Source organism: Miniopterus natalensis, chromosome 3 (genome assembly GCF_054644295.1).
Source record: "Miniopterus natalensis isolate mMinNat1 chromosome 3, mMinNat1.hap1, whole genome shotgun sequence".
Lineage (NCBI taxonomy): Eukaryota > Metazoa > Chordata > Mammalia > Chiroptera > Miniopteridae > Miniopterus > Miniopterus natalensis.
Window position 1 is genome coordinate 22,600,378 of NC_142083.1, and position 20,308 is coordinate 22,620,685.

Sequence of the window (20,308 nt, forward strand, 5' to 3'; positions counted from 1 at the left end):
CAAAGTCTAAACAGAGAAGAGGGCTGGTGTTGAGCCTTGGGATACTCAAAGGTTCAGAAATCTAGACCAGGAGCCAACCAGCCGGACTGAGAGTCAGCAGCCAAGGGAGCTCCAACACTGGGTGTCAAGGTGGTTACGGGGCATCCCTGAAACTAAGGAGGTGGGGGACAGCCAGCTGGGTCAAATGCTGCTGAGGTCCAGTGGCAGGCGGGTGGAAGGTGCCCACTGGATTGGATAGCACGGAGGTCACGAGCCACCCTGACAGCCTGTGTCCCTGGTTGGGGCCGCTTCCGTGCAGCTACCGGGATGGCAGCCAGGCGGGCTGGACTAGGCTGAGGAGGAGAGGACGGGGCGTGTCCACCTCTCTGGGCAGCGGCACTGCCAAAGGTCCAGCAAGAGGGGCAGTTGTGTTTCCTCTTCTAAAGACATTAGGCTCGTTTGAACGCTAATCCAGCAGCACGAGACTGTGGGGTCAGGAAAGGGTAACTGTAGTTGCAGAGTGCTTGACAGGGCGAAAAGGTATGCGATCCAGGGCAGGCGGGCAAAGCGCTGAGGACAGAATCACCACCCGTCAGGACAGGAGGCCGGCAGAGGGAGGGGAGGGGAGGGGCCCGCCCGTCGCCCTCCGAGAGCCGTTCAGGCTTCCCGGCCTCACGGCGCCGCCCTCCTCACTTTCAACAAACCCCTGCTCTCCTCAGGCCCTGGTGGGTCCCACCTGGGGTCTCAACTCCGCATCTAATCAGTCGCCCCAAGTGTGAGCTGCGCGTGGACACCTGGCAGTCGGGCCCTGACCACGTACCTCAGGCCCCGAGGCGGCCGCTATGGCGGCTCAGCATCCCCGCCGCTGAAACCGTGCACCAGCGGGGCTGCTTGAGCCCGGCCCAGGAAGCAGCCACCCTCTCCCTGCAGGGCGCTTTCAACCTCCCGCGACCGCCTCGCCCGCCCCGGCCCCCACCTCTCCTGACCGCGAGCTCCCCGCCCTCCGTCCCTTCCCTCCTCCCGGCCTCCCTCCCTCCACCTCCGCCCGCGGCCACAACTTCCAGCGTGGCGCTGCCGACTGCGCAGGCTCAGTCCACCGGGCGCTCCGAAGCCGGCGGGGCGGGCCGGGCGCAGTGACGTCAACGCGCAGGCGCGCGCGGGCAGGGTTCCGCCACGTCGGCGCGCAGCGGCCGCGCCCCCTCCGACGGCTGCGCTCGGCCCCGCGGCGAGCGGCCCCAGCACCCCACGCGCGCTCCTGCCTCGCTGCGCGCACGTCCTCCCGGCCCGCGAACCCGCCGTCGCCGCAGCTGCCGCCCCAGCCGCCCCGGTCGCACCATGTCTTCGCCTCTCGAGGAGAAGCCGGAGACGAAAGCTGGACACCCGCCCGCCGGTACTGACTCGTTTCCACTTTCTCTCCACTCGCGGGTCCCGAGGGCGGGCTCGAACCCGCGGTTGCGGGCGCGGAGCGGGCAGGCCCGGCGCGCTGCCCGGGCGCGAGGCGCGGGGACTTGTTAACCAGCCTGGGACCTGTCCGCTCGCGGGGTTTTCGGTTAAACGGCCCCGCGTTTGGCGAAACCCATTTCTTTACGCGGAAGGAAACATCCCCAGCCTGTGTCAGTTGCGTGCAAATTAGAATGACTTGAATAAGCCCAGTGGCACAACTTGCAAAAAAAAAAAAAAATGGAGGTGGTGAGCACTTAACGTACAGATGTTTTGGAAAAACGAGTACCCGACACAATTAAAAGTCAGCGTTTTTAATGACAGCGTGGTGACTAATTGTCAGCTGACAACATTTCATACTGAAAAAAGAACCAAAAGAATCATTACTTACTTAGTATGATTTTTTCCCCCTGTTTCTTTCACATCCAGCTTTTTCTCAAAAGTGGCGGGGGGGGGGGGGGGGGGGGGAGGAGGGGGTTGCGTGTTTGGATTTTTTTGGTGTGTGTTTTTTTCAAATTCTAAATTCTGAGCCAAGGAAGTTAAATCCAGGAAAAAGAGCCACCTTTCGTAGAAGATCTGAATCTGAGCTGTCCCCGCCGCCTCCCCGCCTTCTGAGGACAGTTCCTGTTTGCTCCTTCCCTCTGTTCCAGCTGGTCAGTTTCCATTTCTGCTCACCTTTGGAATGACAGCACATACATATGGAAGGACACTGGGGGAGAATGAAAGGCGCCTGGGTCCTAGAAGCCGAGTCCCCTCGACCTGTGGGGTTCTCTTAGGGTCTTGGTTGCACACGTCAGTGCTATAAACTCAGTCTCCTGGTGACAGAAGCCTCCGGGAACGTGCCGCTTTGTGTGGCACACTAGCCTGGACTAGGGAAGAAAATGGCTAACAGACGCCTGGGGACTTGGGTAACATGGGATTTTAGAAAGTAGGTCCACTGTCGTGGAAAATAGGCCTTGGGGGCCTTTGTGTTGCATTAGTTTTGAAAAAAGAAGGAGATTTCCTTTAAAGATAACCTGACCTTTAATTTCTACGTCTGTGGGCCCATGCCCAGCTGCCTGAGGACCTGAGCGGCACTGCAGGAAGGAACACCTTTCTTAGGCTCCCCTGTCCTGGGGTAGTGAAGGGCAGTAAAGCATATATGTTGGAATGATACCAAATCAAAGTAGTAGTAACTCAAATTGCATATAGAGACATACCCATATGGAGATTTTTACGATAGCAGACATGAACTGTGCATATTAACACTCTGGGAGAAATTCCATGAAGGACTTTGGTTTTCTTTGAATTGTAAACAGCTAGGCTTTGTGAATTACAAATGAAATAGCTTATCTGTGCTAGAAGAGAGTGGAGCAAACTTACTTGTGCTGGTGTAGCAGTGAACTTGGGTTCTAAGTTTTGAGAACAGTCACATCTCTAGGGTTCAGTTTTTCGAATCTATGAAGTGGGAGATTTGGGCCAGATGATCTGGGGGTGTCGTAGAGCGGGGCTACCTTTGCCACTGTAACTCTCACTGGAATTCCATCCCTTCCATTTACCAGGATCCCAAGTTCAAGGGCTGTTAATTCCAAGGATAAACTCTTCAAGTGACTTCAAGACAGGCCCTTTTTCCTTTGGGGTCCCAATCCTGCAGGAGCTGCTTAAGGAAATGTCATTGTCATTCCCGATTTTCCAAAGTCAGCCATACTTGCCCAGAGTTGGAGGTAGAACTGGCATCCTGATCCAGAGGTACAAGTTAGAAAGGGGCTTTTTGTCAATTGCAGTATTTTCCTCATAGCAGTGCCCCTCAGATCCACTTCCCCTGTGGAATAGAGGCCCCTAAGGGAAAGCTTTCTTAGCAGACAGCTGAGGGTATTTGGGTATTCTTGTTTACTCTGGCATGGCCAGAGAGTAGGCCTTTCTGCAGAGCTGATGTTTAAAATTGAAAGGAAAAAAAAGGCAACTCACTATAATAAAGGATAATCATCAAGGGTAGCCAAGAGCACAGTTCATAAATCAAAATAACAGCCTTGAAAACTTTGGGAACACAGACATGTGCTTAAATCCTCAATTAGAAACAATAAAATTCTCTTTCGTGACTATCTTCATGTTCTTTTGTGTTTGCTCGTTATTGCTGTCTGAGCCAGGTAGCCTGTGCATTCCCACAAAATAATCTGTCTCCTCATCACACTTACCTCTACCTGTCTGCCTCTCTTCTTCTTGCTTCCAGGGTTGGGCCTTATTGATAACTTTATCCCCAGGGGCTGGCACAGTGCCTGGCACAAAATACTCAATAAATAGCTCCTGAGTGAGTTTCTTCAGAGCCTCTTAGCGCCTCTCACTTCCCCACAGCATATGGGGCCTGCAGTGTTCTCTACTTCTGCACTGTCTTCACTGTGCAGTAGTGATGCAGGTTTGACTCTCAGCCAGTTTAGGTAGCATCATAACAGTGCAAGTGGTAACTAACACTTGCTGAGTGTTACAGTGTGCCTGGTGTAGTGGAGGGAAAATAATTTTCTCTCCACCCTTCTAGGTTCCTGGCTGAGACACCCCTCCCCAGTCCCCATAATAGAAGCAGATTAATAAGAGAAAAACAAACAAGTTTAATAACAGGAATACCTCTGTACATGGGAGAGACCCAGGAAAACTGAGTAACTCCCCCAAATGGCCCAAGCCACCACCTTAAATACCAACTTCAACTAAAGACAAAAGAAAAACGTTGGGGAGTGGGGAGCCAGTTATAGGAGGTTTCCGGGAAAAGCCAGGTAAGCCAGGGTAAGGTTATTGTACAGATTTAAGGTTCTCTTGGGATTTAGTAATCGTTCCCTTCCTATTACAGAGAGGGAGACACAAGTGGAAATTTCCATTATAAATGTAAACCTCCCATACAAAATGGCAGCTTCTCAGTTTTCTGAACTTTTCCTTGTCTGCTGTTTCTTAATCAGCTCAAAATAACCATATGCCAAAGAGGCGCATTTTGAGGTAGCATATTCTGCTCCCCTTCACTGGCATGGGTTTTAAGCCCTTGGTTCTTATTTACTCATGTAACTAGCTGTCACCTTACAGTTGGGATCAAGGGGACGACTCCTTTCTAAACACTGGCCAGACCTTTTCGTGTGTCTCCTTTCAGAGGTGGCAAGTTCAGGAGGACCAGCCCGTAAGCCCTTTGCCTCTTGGAACCTCAGCAGCCCTTCTCGACAAGGGGCTCCATCGCTCGCCATGTGTCTCCTCCCAAGGAGTGGGATTAATGAGGCTCTTCACACGAGCTTCTGCAGATGTGAAGGACGGGCTGTGCAAATACAGGGCACATTACTGATGAGTGGGGATGGCACTGGAACTACGTCCTGGCCATGTGCTGTCAGCCAGTCCTCGGTGAAAGTAATCAAGTCAGTGATCTCAGACCTCTCTACTGCTCTCAACTACAGATACCTGCAGAAAAGTGGAGTGAGACTGCTTGTTCTGTGAGAGTTACTGCAAATACAGATTAGCAGTGTAGAATTAGTGAAGTTGTGTTCCGTCTAATAGTGCTAGGGTGCCTCTGCAGAAGGAGGACCTAATTATAAGCCTCATGATTACTCATTTCTGCCAGTCTTTGTAAGTTGGTGGCAGTGATGTGGCTAACATCTCTGTTAAATACACTTTGCTGGCCCCGGTCCTCTCCATTTCCCAGGGGAACCAGAGCCATGTGTCAGTAAAGTTCTCATAAATATAATATGGGATAGTGTTGAGCATTAATATCTTTACTTATGGCTATGAAAAGTAGGCTTCACATCCCTTCCAGAACTGAGTCAAATGGAAATAGAAAACAATTGCATTTTTTGAAAGTAAAATGAGAAATAGATCACTTTAATTTTTTTACTAATTTTAGAATAATTCTTTGTTATAGTAATCAATCAGACAGGAGTAAAGATGCATTTAAAAGGTTGTGGATGATAATTCTTCCTGAATTATCTTCTGCAGAAAGGTTTTTATATCTTTGAGGCCACTCTTTTGCTAGAAATGGAAGACTAATTAGTGTTAACCCTATGGCCACAGGCTTGATAAGCATGCCCTCAGTGTCCTCAGCCCAATCACTGATCAGTGATTGAGGATACAGGAAAGAGGTTTGCCTTTGCTCTGACCATGCCAAGAAAAAAGAGAGACCCTTTAGTCACTGCATTTTTTTCAAAAGCTTCCGGTCAGGGTGGACTGGAGCATTTCTAACCTGTGTTTTAGACTCTCTTGTGTTCTCTAGTTCCCTCTCTCCTGTGCATGCCCTTTTTCAAACAATGCCCAGTACATTCTTACTTGGTTTTTGAATGCTTCCCCCTTCCCAACTTAGAAATCTTTTTGTTTCTATAGGGAATATTCACTTCTGGATACAATACTATATTAGTTAGTTATACTCGCCATTTTAACAAATAACCCAAAAAGTCAATGGCTGAACAAGTCAGGGTTTCTTTCTTTCTCAGGTGGCACCTTCAATATGTCCCAGGGCAGAGGCCCGGGCCCCTCCTGCCACATAACTCTGCCATCTCTGCATGGTCCCTGCAGAGAGGACAGCAAGTATAGAACGGCCTGTGAGTGGCATGAGTCACTATTAGTCTCCTATGGCTGCGGTAGCAAAGCACAATAAACAGAGGCTAAGTAGAACAGCTTTATTATCTTACAGTTCTCGAGGTGAAAAGTCCAAAATGGGTCTCACCAGGCTAAAATCAAGGTGTCTGCAGGGTTGGTTCCTTCTGAAAGCTCAAGAGAAGAATCCGTTTTCTTGCCTTGTCAGCTTCCAAAGGCTGCCCTACCCTTGGTGTGTGGCCCCTTCCTCCATCCTCAGAGCCAGCAGTGGCTGGTCAAGTCTTTCTCATGTCACATGCTCTGACCCTGATTCTTCTGCCCCCTCTCACATTTCAGGACCCTTTTGATGATAGTGGGTTCACCTAGATAATCCAAAATAATATTATTTTAGGGTCAGCTGGTTAGCAACCTTAATTCTCCCTTGCCATGGAGCCCAGCACATTCACAGGTCCCAGGGACTTGGGTCTGGACATCTTTGGGGTGGAGGACATCACACTGCCTACCACGGGCTCTTTTCTTCCTACTTGGCCACCACCCAGGTAAATGGCCTCTGCAAGGGAGGCTGGGACTGGGATGGGTGAACACCTCACCAGTCCTCAGGGCCAGGCCTCTCCAGAGCATGTCTAGGCATGGATCTGTCCTGGCTCTGAACTTCGTCTGCCTCTGGAAGTGAGTAGGTCTGCCCCTGTGAGATGACATGGCCTCCTGCCTTAACAAGCTCTGATTCCAAGTGCAGAGCAGCAGTCCCCTTCCTTCATCCTCAGCTCCCGAGGCACGAACTGTAGGGTACAAGTTTAAGAATTTGTCCAGGGCTCGTTTTTTAGCCCAAGCCATTCCACTCGCCGCCTATGGACCTGAAAGCCCGTCAGGCCTCCACGCGGTCATTCTCGGGCAGGGCTTTCCTTGGGTTCCCTATAACACATGAGTGAAATTTTTGCTTGCCTAGGGGTCTCCCCTCTCCTGGTACAGCCATTTCTCTTCACTGAGATGGACCTTTGCCCTTATCCCACATCATTTCACGGGTCCCAGGGTGGCCAGCTCCCTTTCCCCTTTGCTTAGCTGCCACTGCGTGGATCTACCAGAGATGATTAGGTTTACTTCTGCACTATAGCTCTGGTGTTTTCTGTTTTGTTCTCACCTGAACAGTCCTCAACTGTTAGGTGGATTGGCCTTCCTTTGCATGACATTCCAGTAGCTCCTCTCAGGCGGGAATGAAGACGGCATACACTTACGCCAGCACCTGAAGTCAGTGCTTTTGGGACATTTGTGTGAATTAACAGCCCCTTCCACTCTCTGCTAGAACGCACATCCTGGTTCGTGGGGTGCTTAGAGTTATGAGCGACCCTGGGGAGACCCCTCTCATCCCCCTGCCATCTTCCAGTGGTGTGTCTTTCTAGCCTGTTGAGCATGAGTAGAGAGCAAGCTATGACTTCCTCTCACAGCAAGCATCCTGACACCTGAGGGGATGCCCAGCCATGGGAGAATATGTAGTCAGTTGCTTCCTCATTATTTCTTACCCAGCCGAGTCTGACTGTGGAGGCTGCTTCCTTCATTCCCTTTGCCCGTTGGGCAGCAAGCTGCCCCACTGAGAACTTTTAACATCAAAGGCATCTTCTTTCCCCACCTGGGTGGTAGAGTACCCAGAACCTGCCCACAGGCCATCACTTTGTGTTTCTCTGAGGAGCAATGATGTTCTGTTTCCTGGAAGGTCTGAGCAAGGAAAGGCCTGCAGGGTGGGATTCAGGGCACTGGCTGCTGGAGTCAAATTCAGCTCTGCAATCCCTGATTGTGTGACTGGGGCCACTGGCTTCCCCATCTTCATGCGTGGGGACCTACTCCATAGGGTTACTGTGAAGTGTGAGGACACGTGGCTAGTGGCTAGAACAGTGCCTGGCACACAGTGAGATGAAGGCAGCAAAGTTAGAGTTATCCAGGATCTCCGATTCTCCAGAAACTTCCTTACTAAGATGGTGCTGACGACTGTCCTGGCAAGGGTTAGCTGACCATATCAGTGGAGAGCCAGGTGGGGAGCACTCTATAAAGTGTCACTCCCCCACAGCCCCATGAGTCGTAGTAGCATCCTCATTTTACATATGAGAAAACGGCAATGAAGAGACATTGACACACCAGGGACTCGAAGACTGAAGGTCTCTCCAAGTATTAGATACCAACTGTTAAAACCCATGTAATAAGAGTAGATGACAGTTGAGCATTTATTTGCCTTTTGCCAGGACCCATTGGAGGTGTTTCACGTGTGCTATTTCATTTAGTCCTCAATGAACCCCTTGAGGCCGGGGGAGAGCATTGTCACCCTTTCTTCATAGACAGAGGACCCTGTAGCACAAAGAGAGTGAGCAACCCACCCAGACACATGCATGCACATGAGCACGCAAGCACACAAGCAGAGCTGGGATTGGAACCCAGGAGTCTGGCTCAGGGCTCCATGCCCTGAGCCCCTGCATGGCACTTCTGCTCAGAGGAAGCTTGTTGTTTACATTCAAGGCTCTCGTTTGAATAGCAACCACGACAAAAATCCAAGAGTTTTTCTAATGTCTCTCATAAAAAAAACTTGTATTTGCAAATATTCCACAAAGATTTCTGCAAGAATAATTCTGCTTTTGTATTTTCACAAAGGAACAGTTCTAGTGACAACGATAAAACAATCCCAATAAACATGTGCTGTCACATTTTTTGGCAGGGTTGCAAGTTAAAACAAATCAGCCTCAGCCTTGAGTTATTATTATTATTGCCACTTTTTATGGCCGCATTAATTACCACACACACCGTGAGGGATGGAGGAAGTTAATTGATTTTATAAACTAAAAGGAAGGGCTAGTGCAGAGTGACTGAACTCTGCCATGGGGACTTATTTCAACAGAGCAGTGGACAGGCTGCTCCTCAAGAGCTTCAGGTGACTATTATTTCGAATGTCACCTTCACATGCATTGTGTTTTCTTTGTAGTCACTTGCACAGCCCTTTTCTCTTTTAGTTTATAGAAAACATCTGTGAGTTAGTTTTAAAGTTTTATGTCTGCAAAGTTGAAATGATTCAGAGATCATTTTTAAATGGGCAACTGTATTAGTTTGCTCAGGCTGCTATAACAAAATACCAAGATTGGGTGACTTAAACAACAGACATTTATTTTCTCACAGTTCTGGAGGCTAGAAGTCCAAGATAAAGGTGCTGGTGGGTCTGGTTTCTCCTGGGGCCTCTCTCCTTGGCTTGCAGACCGCCACCTTCTCACTATATCCTCATGGGACCTTTCCTCTGTGTACCTGCATCCCTTTCTCTTTTCTCCTTCTTATAAGAACAACAGTGCCATTAGATTAGGGCCCCACCTCACAGCCTTTTTTTAACCTAGTCACCTCTCTAAAGGCCCTATCTCCAAATACAGTCACATTCTGAGGTTATGGGGGTTGGGGCTTCAATATAGGAATTTGGAGAGACCACAGTTCAGCCCATAACAGCACTCTTAATCAACTTCTATTGGACATGGGATAGGGGTGGGATAGATAGGGGAGAAAAATGAATTTTTAAAAAAATTTAGTGGGACACTTCTTCTAGCCTCCTTTGGCAAAATAAAAATATATATTTCAATAGAGTGGTAAATTATCTTAAACGTACTACAGAATTTTATTTTCAGTCTCCATTTCTTAAGGTTTGGCATACTACATAACTGGGAAATTTTGATAAGCCACCTGCAAATGGTATTTTTGTTTTCTTTAATCTGAGCCCAAAGTGAGGGAAATCCCCTAAAGTGAGGGAACCACACCCAAAAAAGAAACGGAAGTTTATAACAATATGAACCTTGGTCCCACATGAGGCAGAGAGTGACATGATGTCTCTTCGTTTTCTTATAAGTACACCAGTCATACTGGGCTAGGGCCCCCCCAACAGCCTCACTTAACCCAAGACCCCAGCAGAAAGCTGGGTGCTCAGAGGCCAAACCCATGGAGAAAGGGTGGAGAAATGAAATATGGCCAGGGGATGGTGAGAAAGCTGCCCTGCTTCAGCCCATGCCTGGATGGAGAAAGCATCCTTGAGAATTTGTGAATGCGAGCCTGCCTTTGCATGGGCTCTAGGTTCAAATTCACACTGGCAATCCCTGAGGAATCTGACAGGCAAAGGGTTTCCAGGCTCCTGTACTCCTGGCCCGACAGTGCACCTGTAGCATCTCTCCAAAAGGATGCTGCCTGCACGCCTGGCCCCAGAGGATCCCCACAGATAAAGCCCCGCCGGAAACAAGCTCATAATCCAGTCACCCAACAAGAGAGTCAGCAGACAAACAGGAGGTTAGACTCCCAAGGACCTCAGGTAATGAAATAATTGGATAGACAACTATAAGACAAGTATGTCTAAAATGATTAAATATATAAAAGAATTAAAACATGAGAAATGAATAAAACCCTGCTTAGCCTTTTTCTAATGGATACTGCTACGTAATGTTGTCCATGAAACAGGCATGGTCAGCTTCCCAAGGCCGGGGCCGGCCAACTCTCCCAGGGAGACTGAAAACTAATAACCTCGAAGCATGTGGGCCGGAGGGGGTATTTCACATCCTTTTTCCTGTTCTTAGAATCCGAAAGTCATTTGTTCTGGACTTTCCTAATGCAGCAGGGTCCAACCGGATTTGAAATGCCAGAGGACATGGCCTAACAAGGGGACTGTGTTGTGATGGGAGCTGAACCGTGACAGAACACTGGGAGTGACTGTCCCCTGGAGGGGGGTGAGGCGTGCTGAGTCTGAGTGCAGCTGACGTGGCTCTACTTTCTACCATGGACTCACCTGTGCCAAGACCACCAAATGCCTCTGTCTTAGCCATTTGGGCTGCTGTAACAGACTACCAGACTGGTGGCTTATAAACAGCAGTTTTTCAGGTTGCAAGTCCCAGATTGAGGTACCAGCACATTTGGTGTCTAGTGAGGGTTGGTTTCCTGGTACCTAGACAACTGTCTTCTCTGTGTTCTCACATGGTGGAAGGGGCAAGGAAGCTCTCTGGGGTCTCCTTATAAGGGCTCCACCCTCATGACCTAATCACCTCCCAGAGGCCCCACCTCTAAACACCATCACATTGAGGGTTAGGATTTCAACAGCCTCTCTTCTCATTTAAACTTCTAGATCTTAGGATGCTGCTCTCCTCCCCTTTTTGCAGATGAAACAGCAAGGCTTTGAGGGGATGTCTGAGACCACATAGCTGAGCACATGGAGGAGCTTGCTGACCACAAAGCATGTGCTAGTGACCACATGAGGCTGGTTTTTTGGATATAAGGCCACCATTAACTCTCTCCTGTGGAACAATGTAGTCCTAACGGATGATAACCTGAATTACTGGGATGGGGGAATAAAAGTTCTGTGGTCAAATACATTTGGGAAAGATGGCACAATCTGTACCCCTCATAGAGCTTCATAACGCATGCTAAAGGGCGAGAAAACCTGGCTTCAAGAAACCTATTTAATTCTGTTTAACTTAGCATTTCTCACATTTAACAGATCCTAGAGTCCGCATTTTTTGTTTTTTCTTGCAAAACAGTATTAATATATTAGCTCTTGAGGAAATAGAGATCGAACTACAATAAGATACCACTTCTGACCCACTAGTATGGCTGTAGTGTAAAAGATACGTGATAACCAGTGTTGGTGAGCATGTGGAAAAAATAGAACCCTCAAGCTGGTTGGAATAGAAAATGAGTTTCTCAAAATGGTAAACATAGAGTTACTGTGTGACCCAGCTAGTCCACCACTAGGTATATACCCAAGAAAATGAAGGTGTGTGTTCATGTATCCACACAGAAACTTGTACGCAAGTTGTTCATGGTTGCATCATTTTTAACAGCCAAAGAGTAGAAACAACCTAAATGTCCATCAACAGATGAATGGATGAATTAAACGCAGTCTACCCATGCAATGGAATACTATTCAGTCATCAAAAGGAATGGAGTACTGACACATGCCACAACATGGATGAACCTTGAAAACATTATGTCAAGTGAAAGAAGCCAGCCACCAAAGGCCACATATTTTGTGATTTCATTTATGTCAAATGTCCAGAATAGGCAAATCCAGATGACTGGTTGCTAGGGGAGAGGAAGGATTAGGGAGTGACCATCCGTGATTTTGGGTTTGGAGTGATGAAAATGTTCTCAAGTTGATTGTGTCGATGGTTGTACAACTCTGAATACACTTAAACACCGTTGAATTGAACGCTCTAAACAGGTGAACCATATTGTATGTGAATTATATGTCAAGGCTGTTTTAAAAAACTAAATTGCATCTGCCAGCACTTAGGCGTCACAGCACAGTTTGGGAAGGGCTGCAGCAGATGTCTTGGCTACCACCTTAGCAGCCTCAGTGACCATGACACAGCAACTGTCCCATGTCACCTGCTGCTGATCACCCCATCAGAAGCATCGTTGGAGACAAGTACTGTATGAATTCACTTACATGTGGAATCTAAAAACAAAACTAATGAACAAACGAAATGAAACAGAAACAAACTCATAGATACAGAGAACAAACTGATGGTCGCCAAAGGGGAGAGGGTAGGGGGTGGACAGCAGGGGGCAAGGGGATTGAGAAATACAAAATTCCAGTTATAAAATAAGTCAGGGATGTAAAGTGCAGCACAGGGAATGTAGTCAATAATATTGTAAGAATATTGTAATATTGTGACAATATTGTAATATTGTAAGATGATCACTAGATTTATCATGGTGACCACTTTGTATAAAGCTTATAAATGTTGAATCACTATGATGTACACCTGAAATTAACATAATATTGTGTGTCAACTATAATTGAAAAATAAAACATAATGCAGGGCTATTCAGAATGTTTTTAAAAAGCATCCTCAGCATTTGAGAAAACATCATAGGGCAGGGATTCAGTGAAACCTTGTTGCATGAAGAAGACTTTGCAAACCCTAAAGCAAGCAGCCACTTTGTCCAATGGTTTGTACTCTGGTTACACTACTTCTCTTGTGAAATACTTATGAGACCAAAAACAAACAAGAGCCATGGGAATTTCTAAGTGGATCTGGAGTAAGAAGCACTGTGTACCGTATCATATTGACTCTTCCCCCAACAACACTAACCTATTAATCACTGTTGATGCCAGGTTATCTGGACTAACTTGTGGCCATGGAGCAACCAAAACATTTCCAGCTAGTTCCCCTAGTCCTCTGGCTGATCCATTTCCACACTGATCATACTCTCCTTCCTTTTCCTTCTAGTGAAAGCCGGTGGAATGCGAATCGTGCAGAAACACCCGCATACTGGAGACACCAAAGAAGAGAAAGACAAAGACGACGAAGAATGGGAGACTGAGCCCAGGTAGGAGAGTGCTGGTGGATCTCGGGCATGACGCGCAAATAACCACTATTCAGTTAAACATAAGTGTGTGTTCTCTGCTCTGAGCTGCTGGTAACTCCTGAGCTGTTTTGGGTTCCTGCTGTGTATTTTTCCTTTTCTAATCAGTGAGGTGGGGGTTCTGTTCTCAGACAGGGGAGAAACGAGGTATCTAGAACATGCCCTCTTTCCTGACTGTGTCTGAGCATGTGCTGTTGATCTGTGGGCAGTAGCTTGGAGACCTTTAAAAATGCCACACAGTTGAATCTCTGGGGTGGGCCTGTGTTCTATGCAGTCAGGGTAGAGAAATATTGGTTTTATTTTTTTATTATTTTTAAATATGTCTTTATTGATTTCAGAGAGAGGAAGGGAGGGGAAGAGAGAGATAGAACATCATTGATTGGCTGCCTCCTGCATGCCCCTACTGGGGATCGAGCCCACAACCCGGACATGTGCCCTGACTGGGAGTCGAACCTAGATCTCCTGAATCATAGGTCGATGCTCAACCACTGAGTGATGCCAGGTGGGCGAGAACTATTGGTTTTGAAAATATCCACAAGCATCTGGGCTTTCCCAGTTCTTCAGCCAAATCAAGATTCAGCATGGCCACACCCAGGTGTCCTTAAATGACACCTCTGTCCCCAGCCCCCTGGGTCCTGAACAACTCTTCTCCCTGCATTTCCCCATCTTGTTCATTAACTGTTTTCCTCAGAGGTTCTGATGTCAATTTAGTTCAAGGACCTTGGTACCAATCCATTTCCTCCTGCCTCATAATACAAACATGCGCCACAAATGCACACGCCTCCCTGAGCTTGTTCAAATAGAATGTGAACCCTGAGCTTTCTACCTTACCTCCTCCCTAGATGGTGTTTCTACCAGAGGAGGAAAATGTAGAAAGGGTATGGAAAGCAGCTAACCTGTATTTCTGTGGATCGGGCACATTATTTAATTTCAGTCTGGTAGTCCTTAATAGGAGATGCTATTCTCCTGATCTATGCATGTGGAACTCAAGTCCAGAGAGACTATAAACTTGCCCATGTTGTGTGCCTAGCAAGTTAATGGGGCAGGAATTTAAACCCCAGTCTAACAGGGTCCAGAGCACGCCAGGCTTCCAATTGGAATTTTCCCACAAGCTTGTGCCCCTGAAAAGGACGTGCATGTTCTTGGTGGCCAGCATTCTAGCAGCAGCGGCTGGGTCCAGAGGCCTCACTCTTAGCCGCAAGGCTGTGCCTGCCACTTGTGTGCCTTTATATGCTGAATGCTTCACATAGCGTTTAAAGCTCACACCATAGAATTGACATGACTATGACCATGAGAGAGATGAAGAAACCAAGGCTTAGGAGGCTCTCCGGCCCAAGGATACATAGCTAGTCAGCGGCTAGGCCAGGATTCAGCCTTGAGTCTGTCTTGACTTGGACACCCCTGCCTCTAATACGCTACAAAAGTCCCCTGAATTGGCAGAGTATTTCTAGGCTCAACACAGACTATAAATCTGGATCCCCCTATAAAATAAATGAATTGATTCTGGGGTTGCCCATAACTGTTTCCATATTCCTCCAGCCCATAATCCTACCCACGCGGCCTCACCACCAGTGGATGGTCTGATTACCAGTGTAAAACAAGGTTTCCGGTGACCAAGAATACTTCACAGATGGAAAGGCCTATCTTTTTTACAGAATTTATCAAACATTTAATTATTCTCTTGGAAATGTCATGGTGTGTGACTTCCACATCCACATTACTCTAATCCTGAGATTTATATGTTTTTGTGTTTGTATTCAAGTGTTTTCTGGATATGAAAGTATGTGCATGATCTCAGGTACCAGTTTCCTCCCTTGCAAAACACATTGCTTTCCTTCCCAAAGTTTTTTCAACTGGCTTTATGTTTCTGACTTGTCTCTGGTGGCTTCCTTCCTCATTAATCTGATAATCAAGCACTGATTACAGGGGAAATGAACAACTAGAGCATTTAAAAGGTGGTTATGTGACCAAAAATACCAAAAACCACAACTCTTGCTTGTAATTATTTTTATTGCAAATATTTATATTACTCTTAATCCCTTTAATCTTATAAGTTTTCAGAGATTTACAAATAATTTCCTGTGTTTTCAAATTGTTTTGAGTGCTACATTTTTAAAGAAGGGGAGGGGGTATAGCAGAAATTTGAAAATGTTGCTCCAGAATTTCTGTCCAGCTGAGTTTCAGTTACCTGTGTCTCTTCATATCCAAGAAGAGCAATAGGCTTCACTGTTATTAACTAATCCTTTCCTGAGAGGCTGCTAGTTTCTGCTTATACCAGTGTTAACTTGAGCCTCTGAAGGTTTGTTGTGCAGGAATCTTTTTAAGCTACTTGTCCATTCTGTAAAAGTTTACATTCCTTCATAATACATTTGAGCACAGTTTTAGGTGCTTGGGATAGATCAAGGATAAAAGTAGAGAATTTAATTCACTACCCCATTAGCCAGACAGTGTCATATAAATGTTGCCAGACACTGGAATCAACTGAAGGGGCACAGTGCCCTGTAGGTGGTAACCCCACTCCTTCCTCCAGAGCCCTGAGGACCATGAGGCAGACAAGCAAAACAGTCCATATAGTAAATAGTGATAAAACTTAATTCATTTGGTTTTGTCTTGTGAGATGAAAAATAAATGTAAATGGATGAGATTTGCATGTTCATCTCATTTGCCCAAGTCACCACCTTCGTTCTTCATTGCTCAGTTGTGGCTCCAGTGCCAGTTTTCCTTTGTGTGTAGTGTAAGTTAAATATTTCCTCTAAGACCTGCGGCTGTGTGTGCATTAGGATGATCCATATGAACACAACCATGTGCATTTTAAGAAGTTTTTCCCAGAACCGCCCAGTGAACACAACATATGACCAGACACCCTGTGTCCTAGACATCGTGGGCATTAGCCTTGCCAGGAACCCAGAATCTGAGTTCGCCTTTCACAAAGGTGGGCACCAGAGGAAGGCACAAGTCTGACAGGTAGCGAATCAGAGGCTCGCTGCTCCACCAAGGGAGGGAGCATATGGGCCTCCATATGTCACAGGAGCCAGGCTGGACACCTTTTAGTTTGGGAGGGAGGAGGAAAGTGCTGAAGGCCCAGCTTTTCTCCAGAGCCCAGGCTGCTGGTAACTGGCTTGGAGGCAGTGTTGGCACAACATCTGGTTCCTGAACAGATGTGGAAATCAGGTGTGATTGATGAGCTTCTGAGCACCCCATTCCTGCTCCCTCTCCCCTGGCCTCGAGCCTCCTTACAAGACTCTCACGCTCCCCTCCACACTGGGAGAGCTCCTCTTATCAGATGGAAAGAGGCGAGGAAGGAAATGGAGCTATCAATTTTCCCCTCCAGACTCTGCTCTGTGAGTCAGCCTGGCAGCAGCCTCTGCAACAGATGACTCCTTTGTTTTTATGGTGTTACTCAAAGGGTTGCACTATTTATCAGCAGTGTTTCCTTATTACATAAATATGTGAACTGAATTTAAATCAACTCTCCAGTGCTTGGATTTTATAGAATGAAACACGTGATAACTTCATAGAATAATGCTACGTATAAGAACAACTACATAGAAACAAGAGCCCTTTATTGAGTTTATTACATTACAATTACTATGCCTGAAAATTTTAAACCCTCTATTTAAATGAACTCCATTGACTTCAACTGTTTCAGAATGCAGAGCATTCGGAAAATGCAGTACTAGTCCCCCCCCCCCCTTATCTGCAGGGGACACGTTCCAAGACCCCCAGTGGATGCCTGAAACTGCAGATAGTACCCAACTCTATAGACACTATGTTTTTTCCTCTACAGCCTTAAAAAGCTTAATTTATGGGTACAGTAAGAGATTAACAGCAATAACTAATAATAAAATAGAACAATTATAATATAATGTAATAAAAGTTGTGTGAATGGCTTTGGGGCCATTATTAAGTAAAATAAGAGTGACTTATACACAAGCACTGTGACACCACCTCAGTCGACCTGATAAGTGGGGTGGCTGCTAAGTGACTAACGGGTGGGAGCATCTACAGCATACAGCACGAAGACACTGGACACAGGGATGGTTCACATCCCAGGGGGAAACAGGTGGGGCAAAACACCTGATGGGTAGAGAGCCACAAAAATTTTTGTGTTAAAAAGAAGTCTTTGACCCCTTGTGGGTATAGCTCCAAAAGAACTGAAAGAGAGATCTCAAAGAGATATTTTTAACTAAGATAAAATTTTCTTAAAGGTGAGTCCATACAGGCACCATCAGAACTCCCCCATTCTCCTAGTAGATTTTTATGGAACAGAGCGTTTTTGTGCCCCAATAATTTTTTCAAATGGCAGCCTTTAGCTGATTTCCCAGGGCACACACATCCCAGTGTTCCACTTCCCTGCTCGTGGCCATTCATTTATTCACCCGGTATCTAAAAGCACCTACTGTGTGCCAGGCATGCTGCGCCACATTTGGGACACAGTGAACAAAACCCAATCCCTCTTCTCACAGAGCTTACAGTCAGGTGAGGGCACCAGATGATGCACACATAGACAATTGAATACATGTATATGCTGCACAAGTAGAGTTAGCAGTGCGTGAAGAAAAACAAAGCAGGAAAAGGGACTGGAGTGTTCCTCATCTTCTAGGAAACCACACATGGAGGACAGCCCAACAGAATGTCCTTAACCCCCGTTGATGCAGCCAAGGCCCTCTGCTGAGTGAGTGGCCTGAGGCATTCACAGTGGGGAAGAGAGGAAATGAAGGAGAATGCTGGGGCTGGGGCTGCTGTCATGGGCACCCTTGTCAGACAGTCCTCACGAGCCCACAAGTGTGTTTAAGTTTGCTTAGTCATGCTCATGCTGATCACCAGGAGAACCAAGCACTTTTTCTCCACTGTTGACATGGGGTCACTGGAAAGATGAGTTTTCTACTGAGGGGAAGCCAGAGTAGGATCTGTGTGGAAATGGCTTCAAGAATTATGGTCAAGCCTGAGGCTAAGGATTTTGTAAGGCACAATCATTATGGGTTGTTCGGGAAGGTGGTAGGCTGTGGCTTCCCTGGCATTCTGCAGAGCAGTGCCATACAGGGAGGGCTGCAAGGCACTGGAGAAAAAAGTGTGTCTGGGGTCTTACAAGAATTTGTCCAAACAGTTGGACTACTGCTACTAACCTTTTATTCTGGATAACTTGGAATTTATATGTCAAGACTAAAGATTAAAAGTGTGAGAGTGAAGATTATAAAAGACAACTGTTAAGTGTTCCTTTGTAGCAGGTTCTCTCAATGTGGTGATGAAATTTAGAGCATCTTGGGCCAGTCTAACTGAATGTAGAGAAGTAATTGCTGTTTACTCTTTTGGGGGCATCGTGGGAGGTGGGAAATGAAGGGAAGGGAAGGAAAGCTAAGATGATAGAGTAGAAATATGCAAGTTCGGATGTGGGCACCTATTTTCGAAGGTAGCAGTTGAGTATAAAGTTTGTTTGATTATAGGAGTGCTAATTGGTTCCATTTATTTAACAACATTCCCTCCTTTAGAACAGCTTGACTTCTGCAGCTAAGGTTAACTTTTGCTACACATGAGTTCAGTAAAGCAGACACTCTATTGGAGAAAGGGTTGTTGATATACTGCAGTATTGGTAAGTTCTGTGGGTTGAGGGAAAAAGTAGGACAATTAACAACATGAATGTTGTTAATTAACATGCTGTTTAATTAACAAGGAGAAGTTGAGACCCTCTGATAGGCAGACATATGGGAGACTCGACTGGTGGATGGGCACTTTGGAAAAGGCAGAGCAAATGTGCTGATGCTGGAGGGACGGCTGGCTGGGCCTCTGTCCCCTGCCGTGTGCTCTCCATGTTCCCCCCTCATCACTTACTCTTTGGCATAAGGGCTCCATGTGGAGGATATCTCTCCATGTGGGTCATGGCCAAAAACTCCTATCTTCAGGCAACATATGTTCCTCCTGGTTTGCAATTAATTTCAACCTAGGAGTTTGATGAGTATATCCATTTACCTGGACTTACTGGCAGGACAGTTTTCTAAATAATACTCATGGACCAATTAGATTATAAATCAGTAGCACTGCTTTAATTTCTTGAACCCAGAATCTACCACTCTGTACATCAATTTATATCTCATTTCCCTGAAACTCTGAAAAATAAGTCAAAGAAATGGAGTGTTGGTCCATTGGAGGTCTCCATTGCTGTGTTTTCTGCCTGTCCCTGTACTAAGTCTGAATCCTTTCCCCAATGTTTTAAGTAACTCTATATGTATGTTCGAAAAAAAAAAAAAAATAGCAGTGATAATTAAAAACCTAATACAGACTGTGAAAATAAATGTCAGATTCCTATAAAGTACAGCATAGGGAATATAGTCAATAATATTGTACTAACTATGTATGGTGCCAGGTGGATACTGGAAATACCGTGGGGAACACTTTTTAAAGTATATGATTGTCCAACCACTATGTTATACACCTGAAACTAATATAAAATGATATTGCATATAAACTGTAATTGAAAAATAAAATTAAAAAAATAAATGAGAATAAATAAGTAAAAAAGAAGAAAAACATCAAATTCCCAATAAAAAGAATATGAACAAACAATTCACAAGAGTAATTAAATACTTGTAAACAAATATTATTAGTAAACAAATACAGAATAAAATTTTACTTTCTAATGTCCAAAAAAAGGTAAACTAAAACTGCCTCAATGTTATGTTTTATTGCCTGTTCATTATATATTGATTGGATATCTCAAACTATGTTTTTTAAAATGTTTCACATTGCCTACAGATTTGAATGCATCATTTTCTTTCCCCAAACTTTGATCTCCTGGCTTTTTTATCTCATTGTTTTTCCCAGCTTTATTGAACTATTATTGAACATATAACATATGTAAGTTTAAGGTGTACAGACATCATGGTGTGATACACATATATACTGAGAAATGGTCAGCCCAGCAGGGCCAGTTAACACCTCCATCCCCTCACGTAATTAACGTTTCTTATGATGATAGCAGTGAAGATTCACTCTC

At 45.9% G+C, this 20,308-nt stretch overlaps 1 protein-coding gene across 1 annotated transcript in view; it reads left to right on the forward strand.

The window, feature by feature from the left end:
- The first annotated feature begins 1,197 nt into the window (after positions 1-1,197).
- DAP (death associated protein) overlaps positions 1,198-20,308 on the forward strand; it is a 48,605-nt gene continuing 29,494 nt past the window's right edge. Inside the window, exons 1-2 of the mRNA XM_087815347.1 lie at positions 1,198-1,369; positions 13,182-13,281. Of these exons, the coding sequence (XP_087671473.1) occupies positions 1,315-1,369; positions 13,182-13,281 (155 nt within the window). The 5' untranslated portion in view covers positions 1,198-1,314. The remainder of the gene's footprint in view (positions 1,370-13,181; positions 13,282-20,308) is intronic.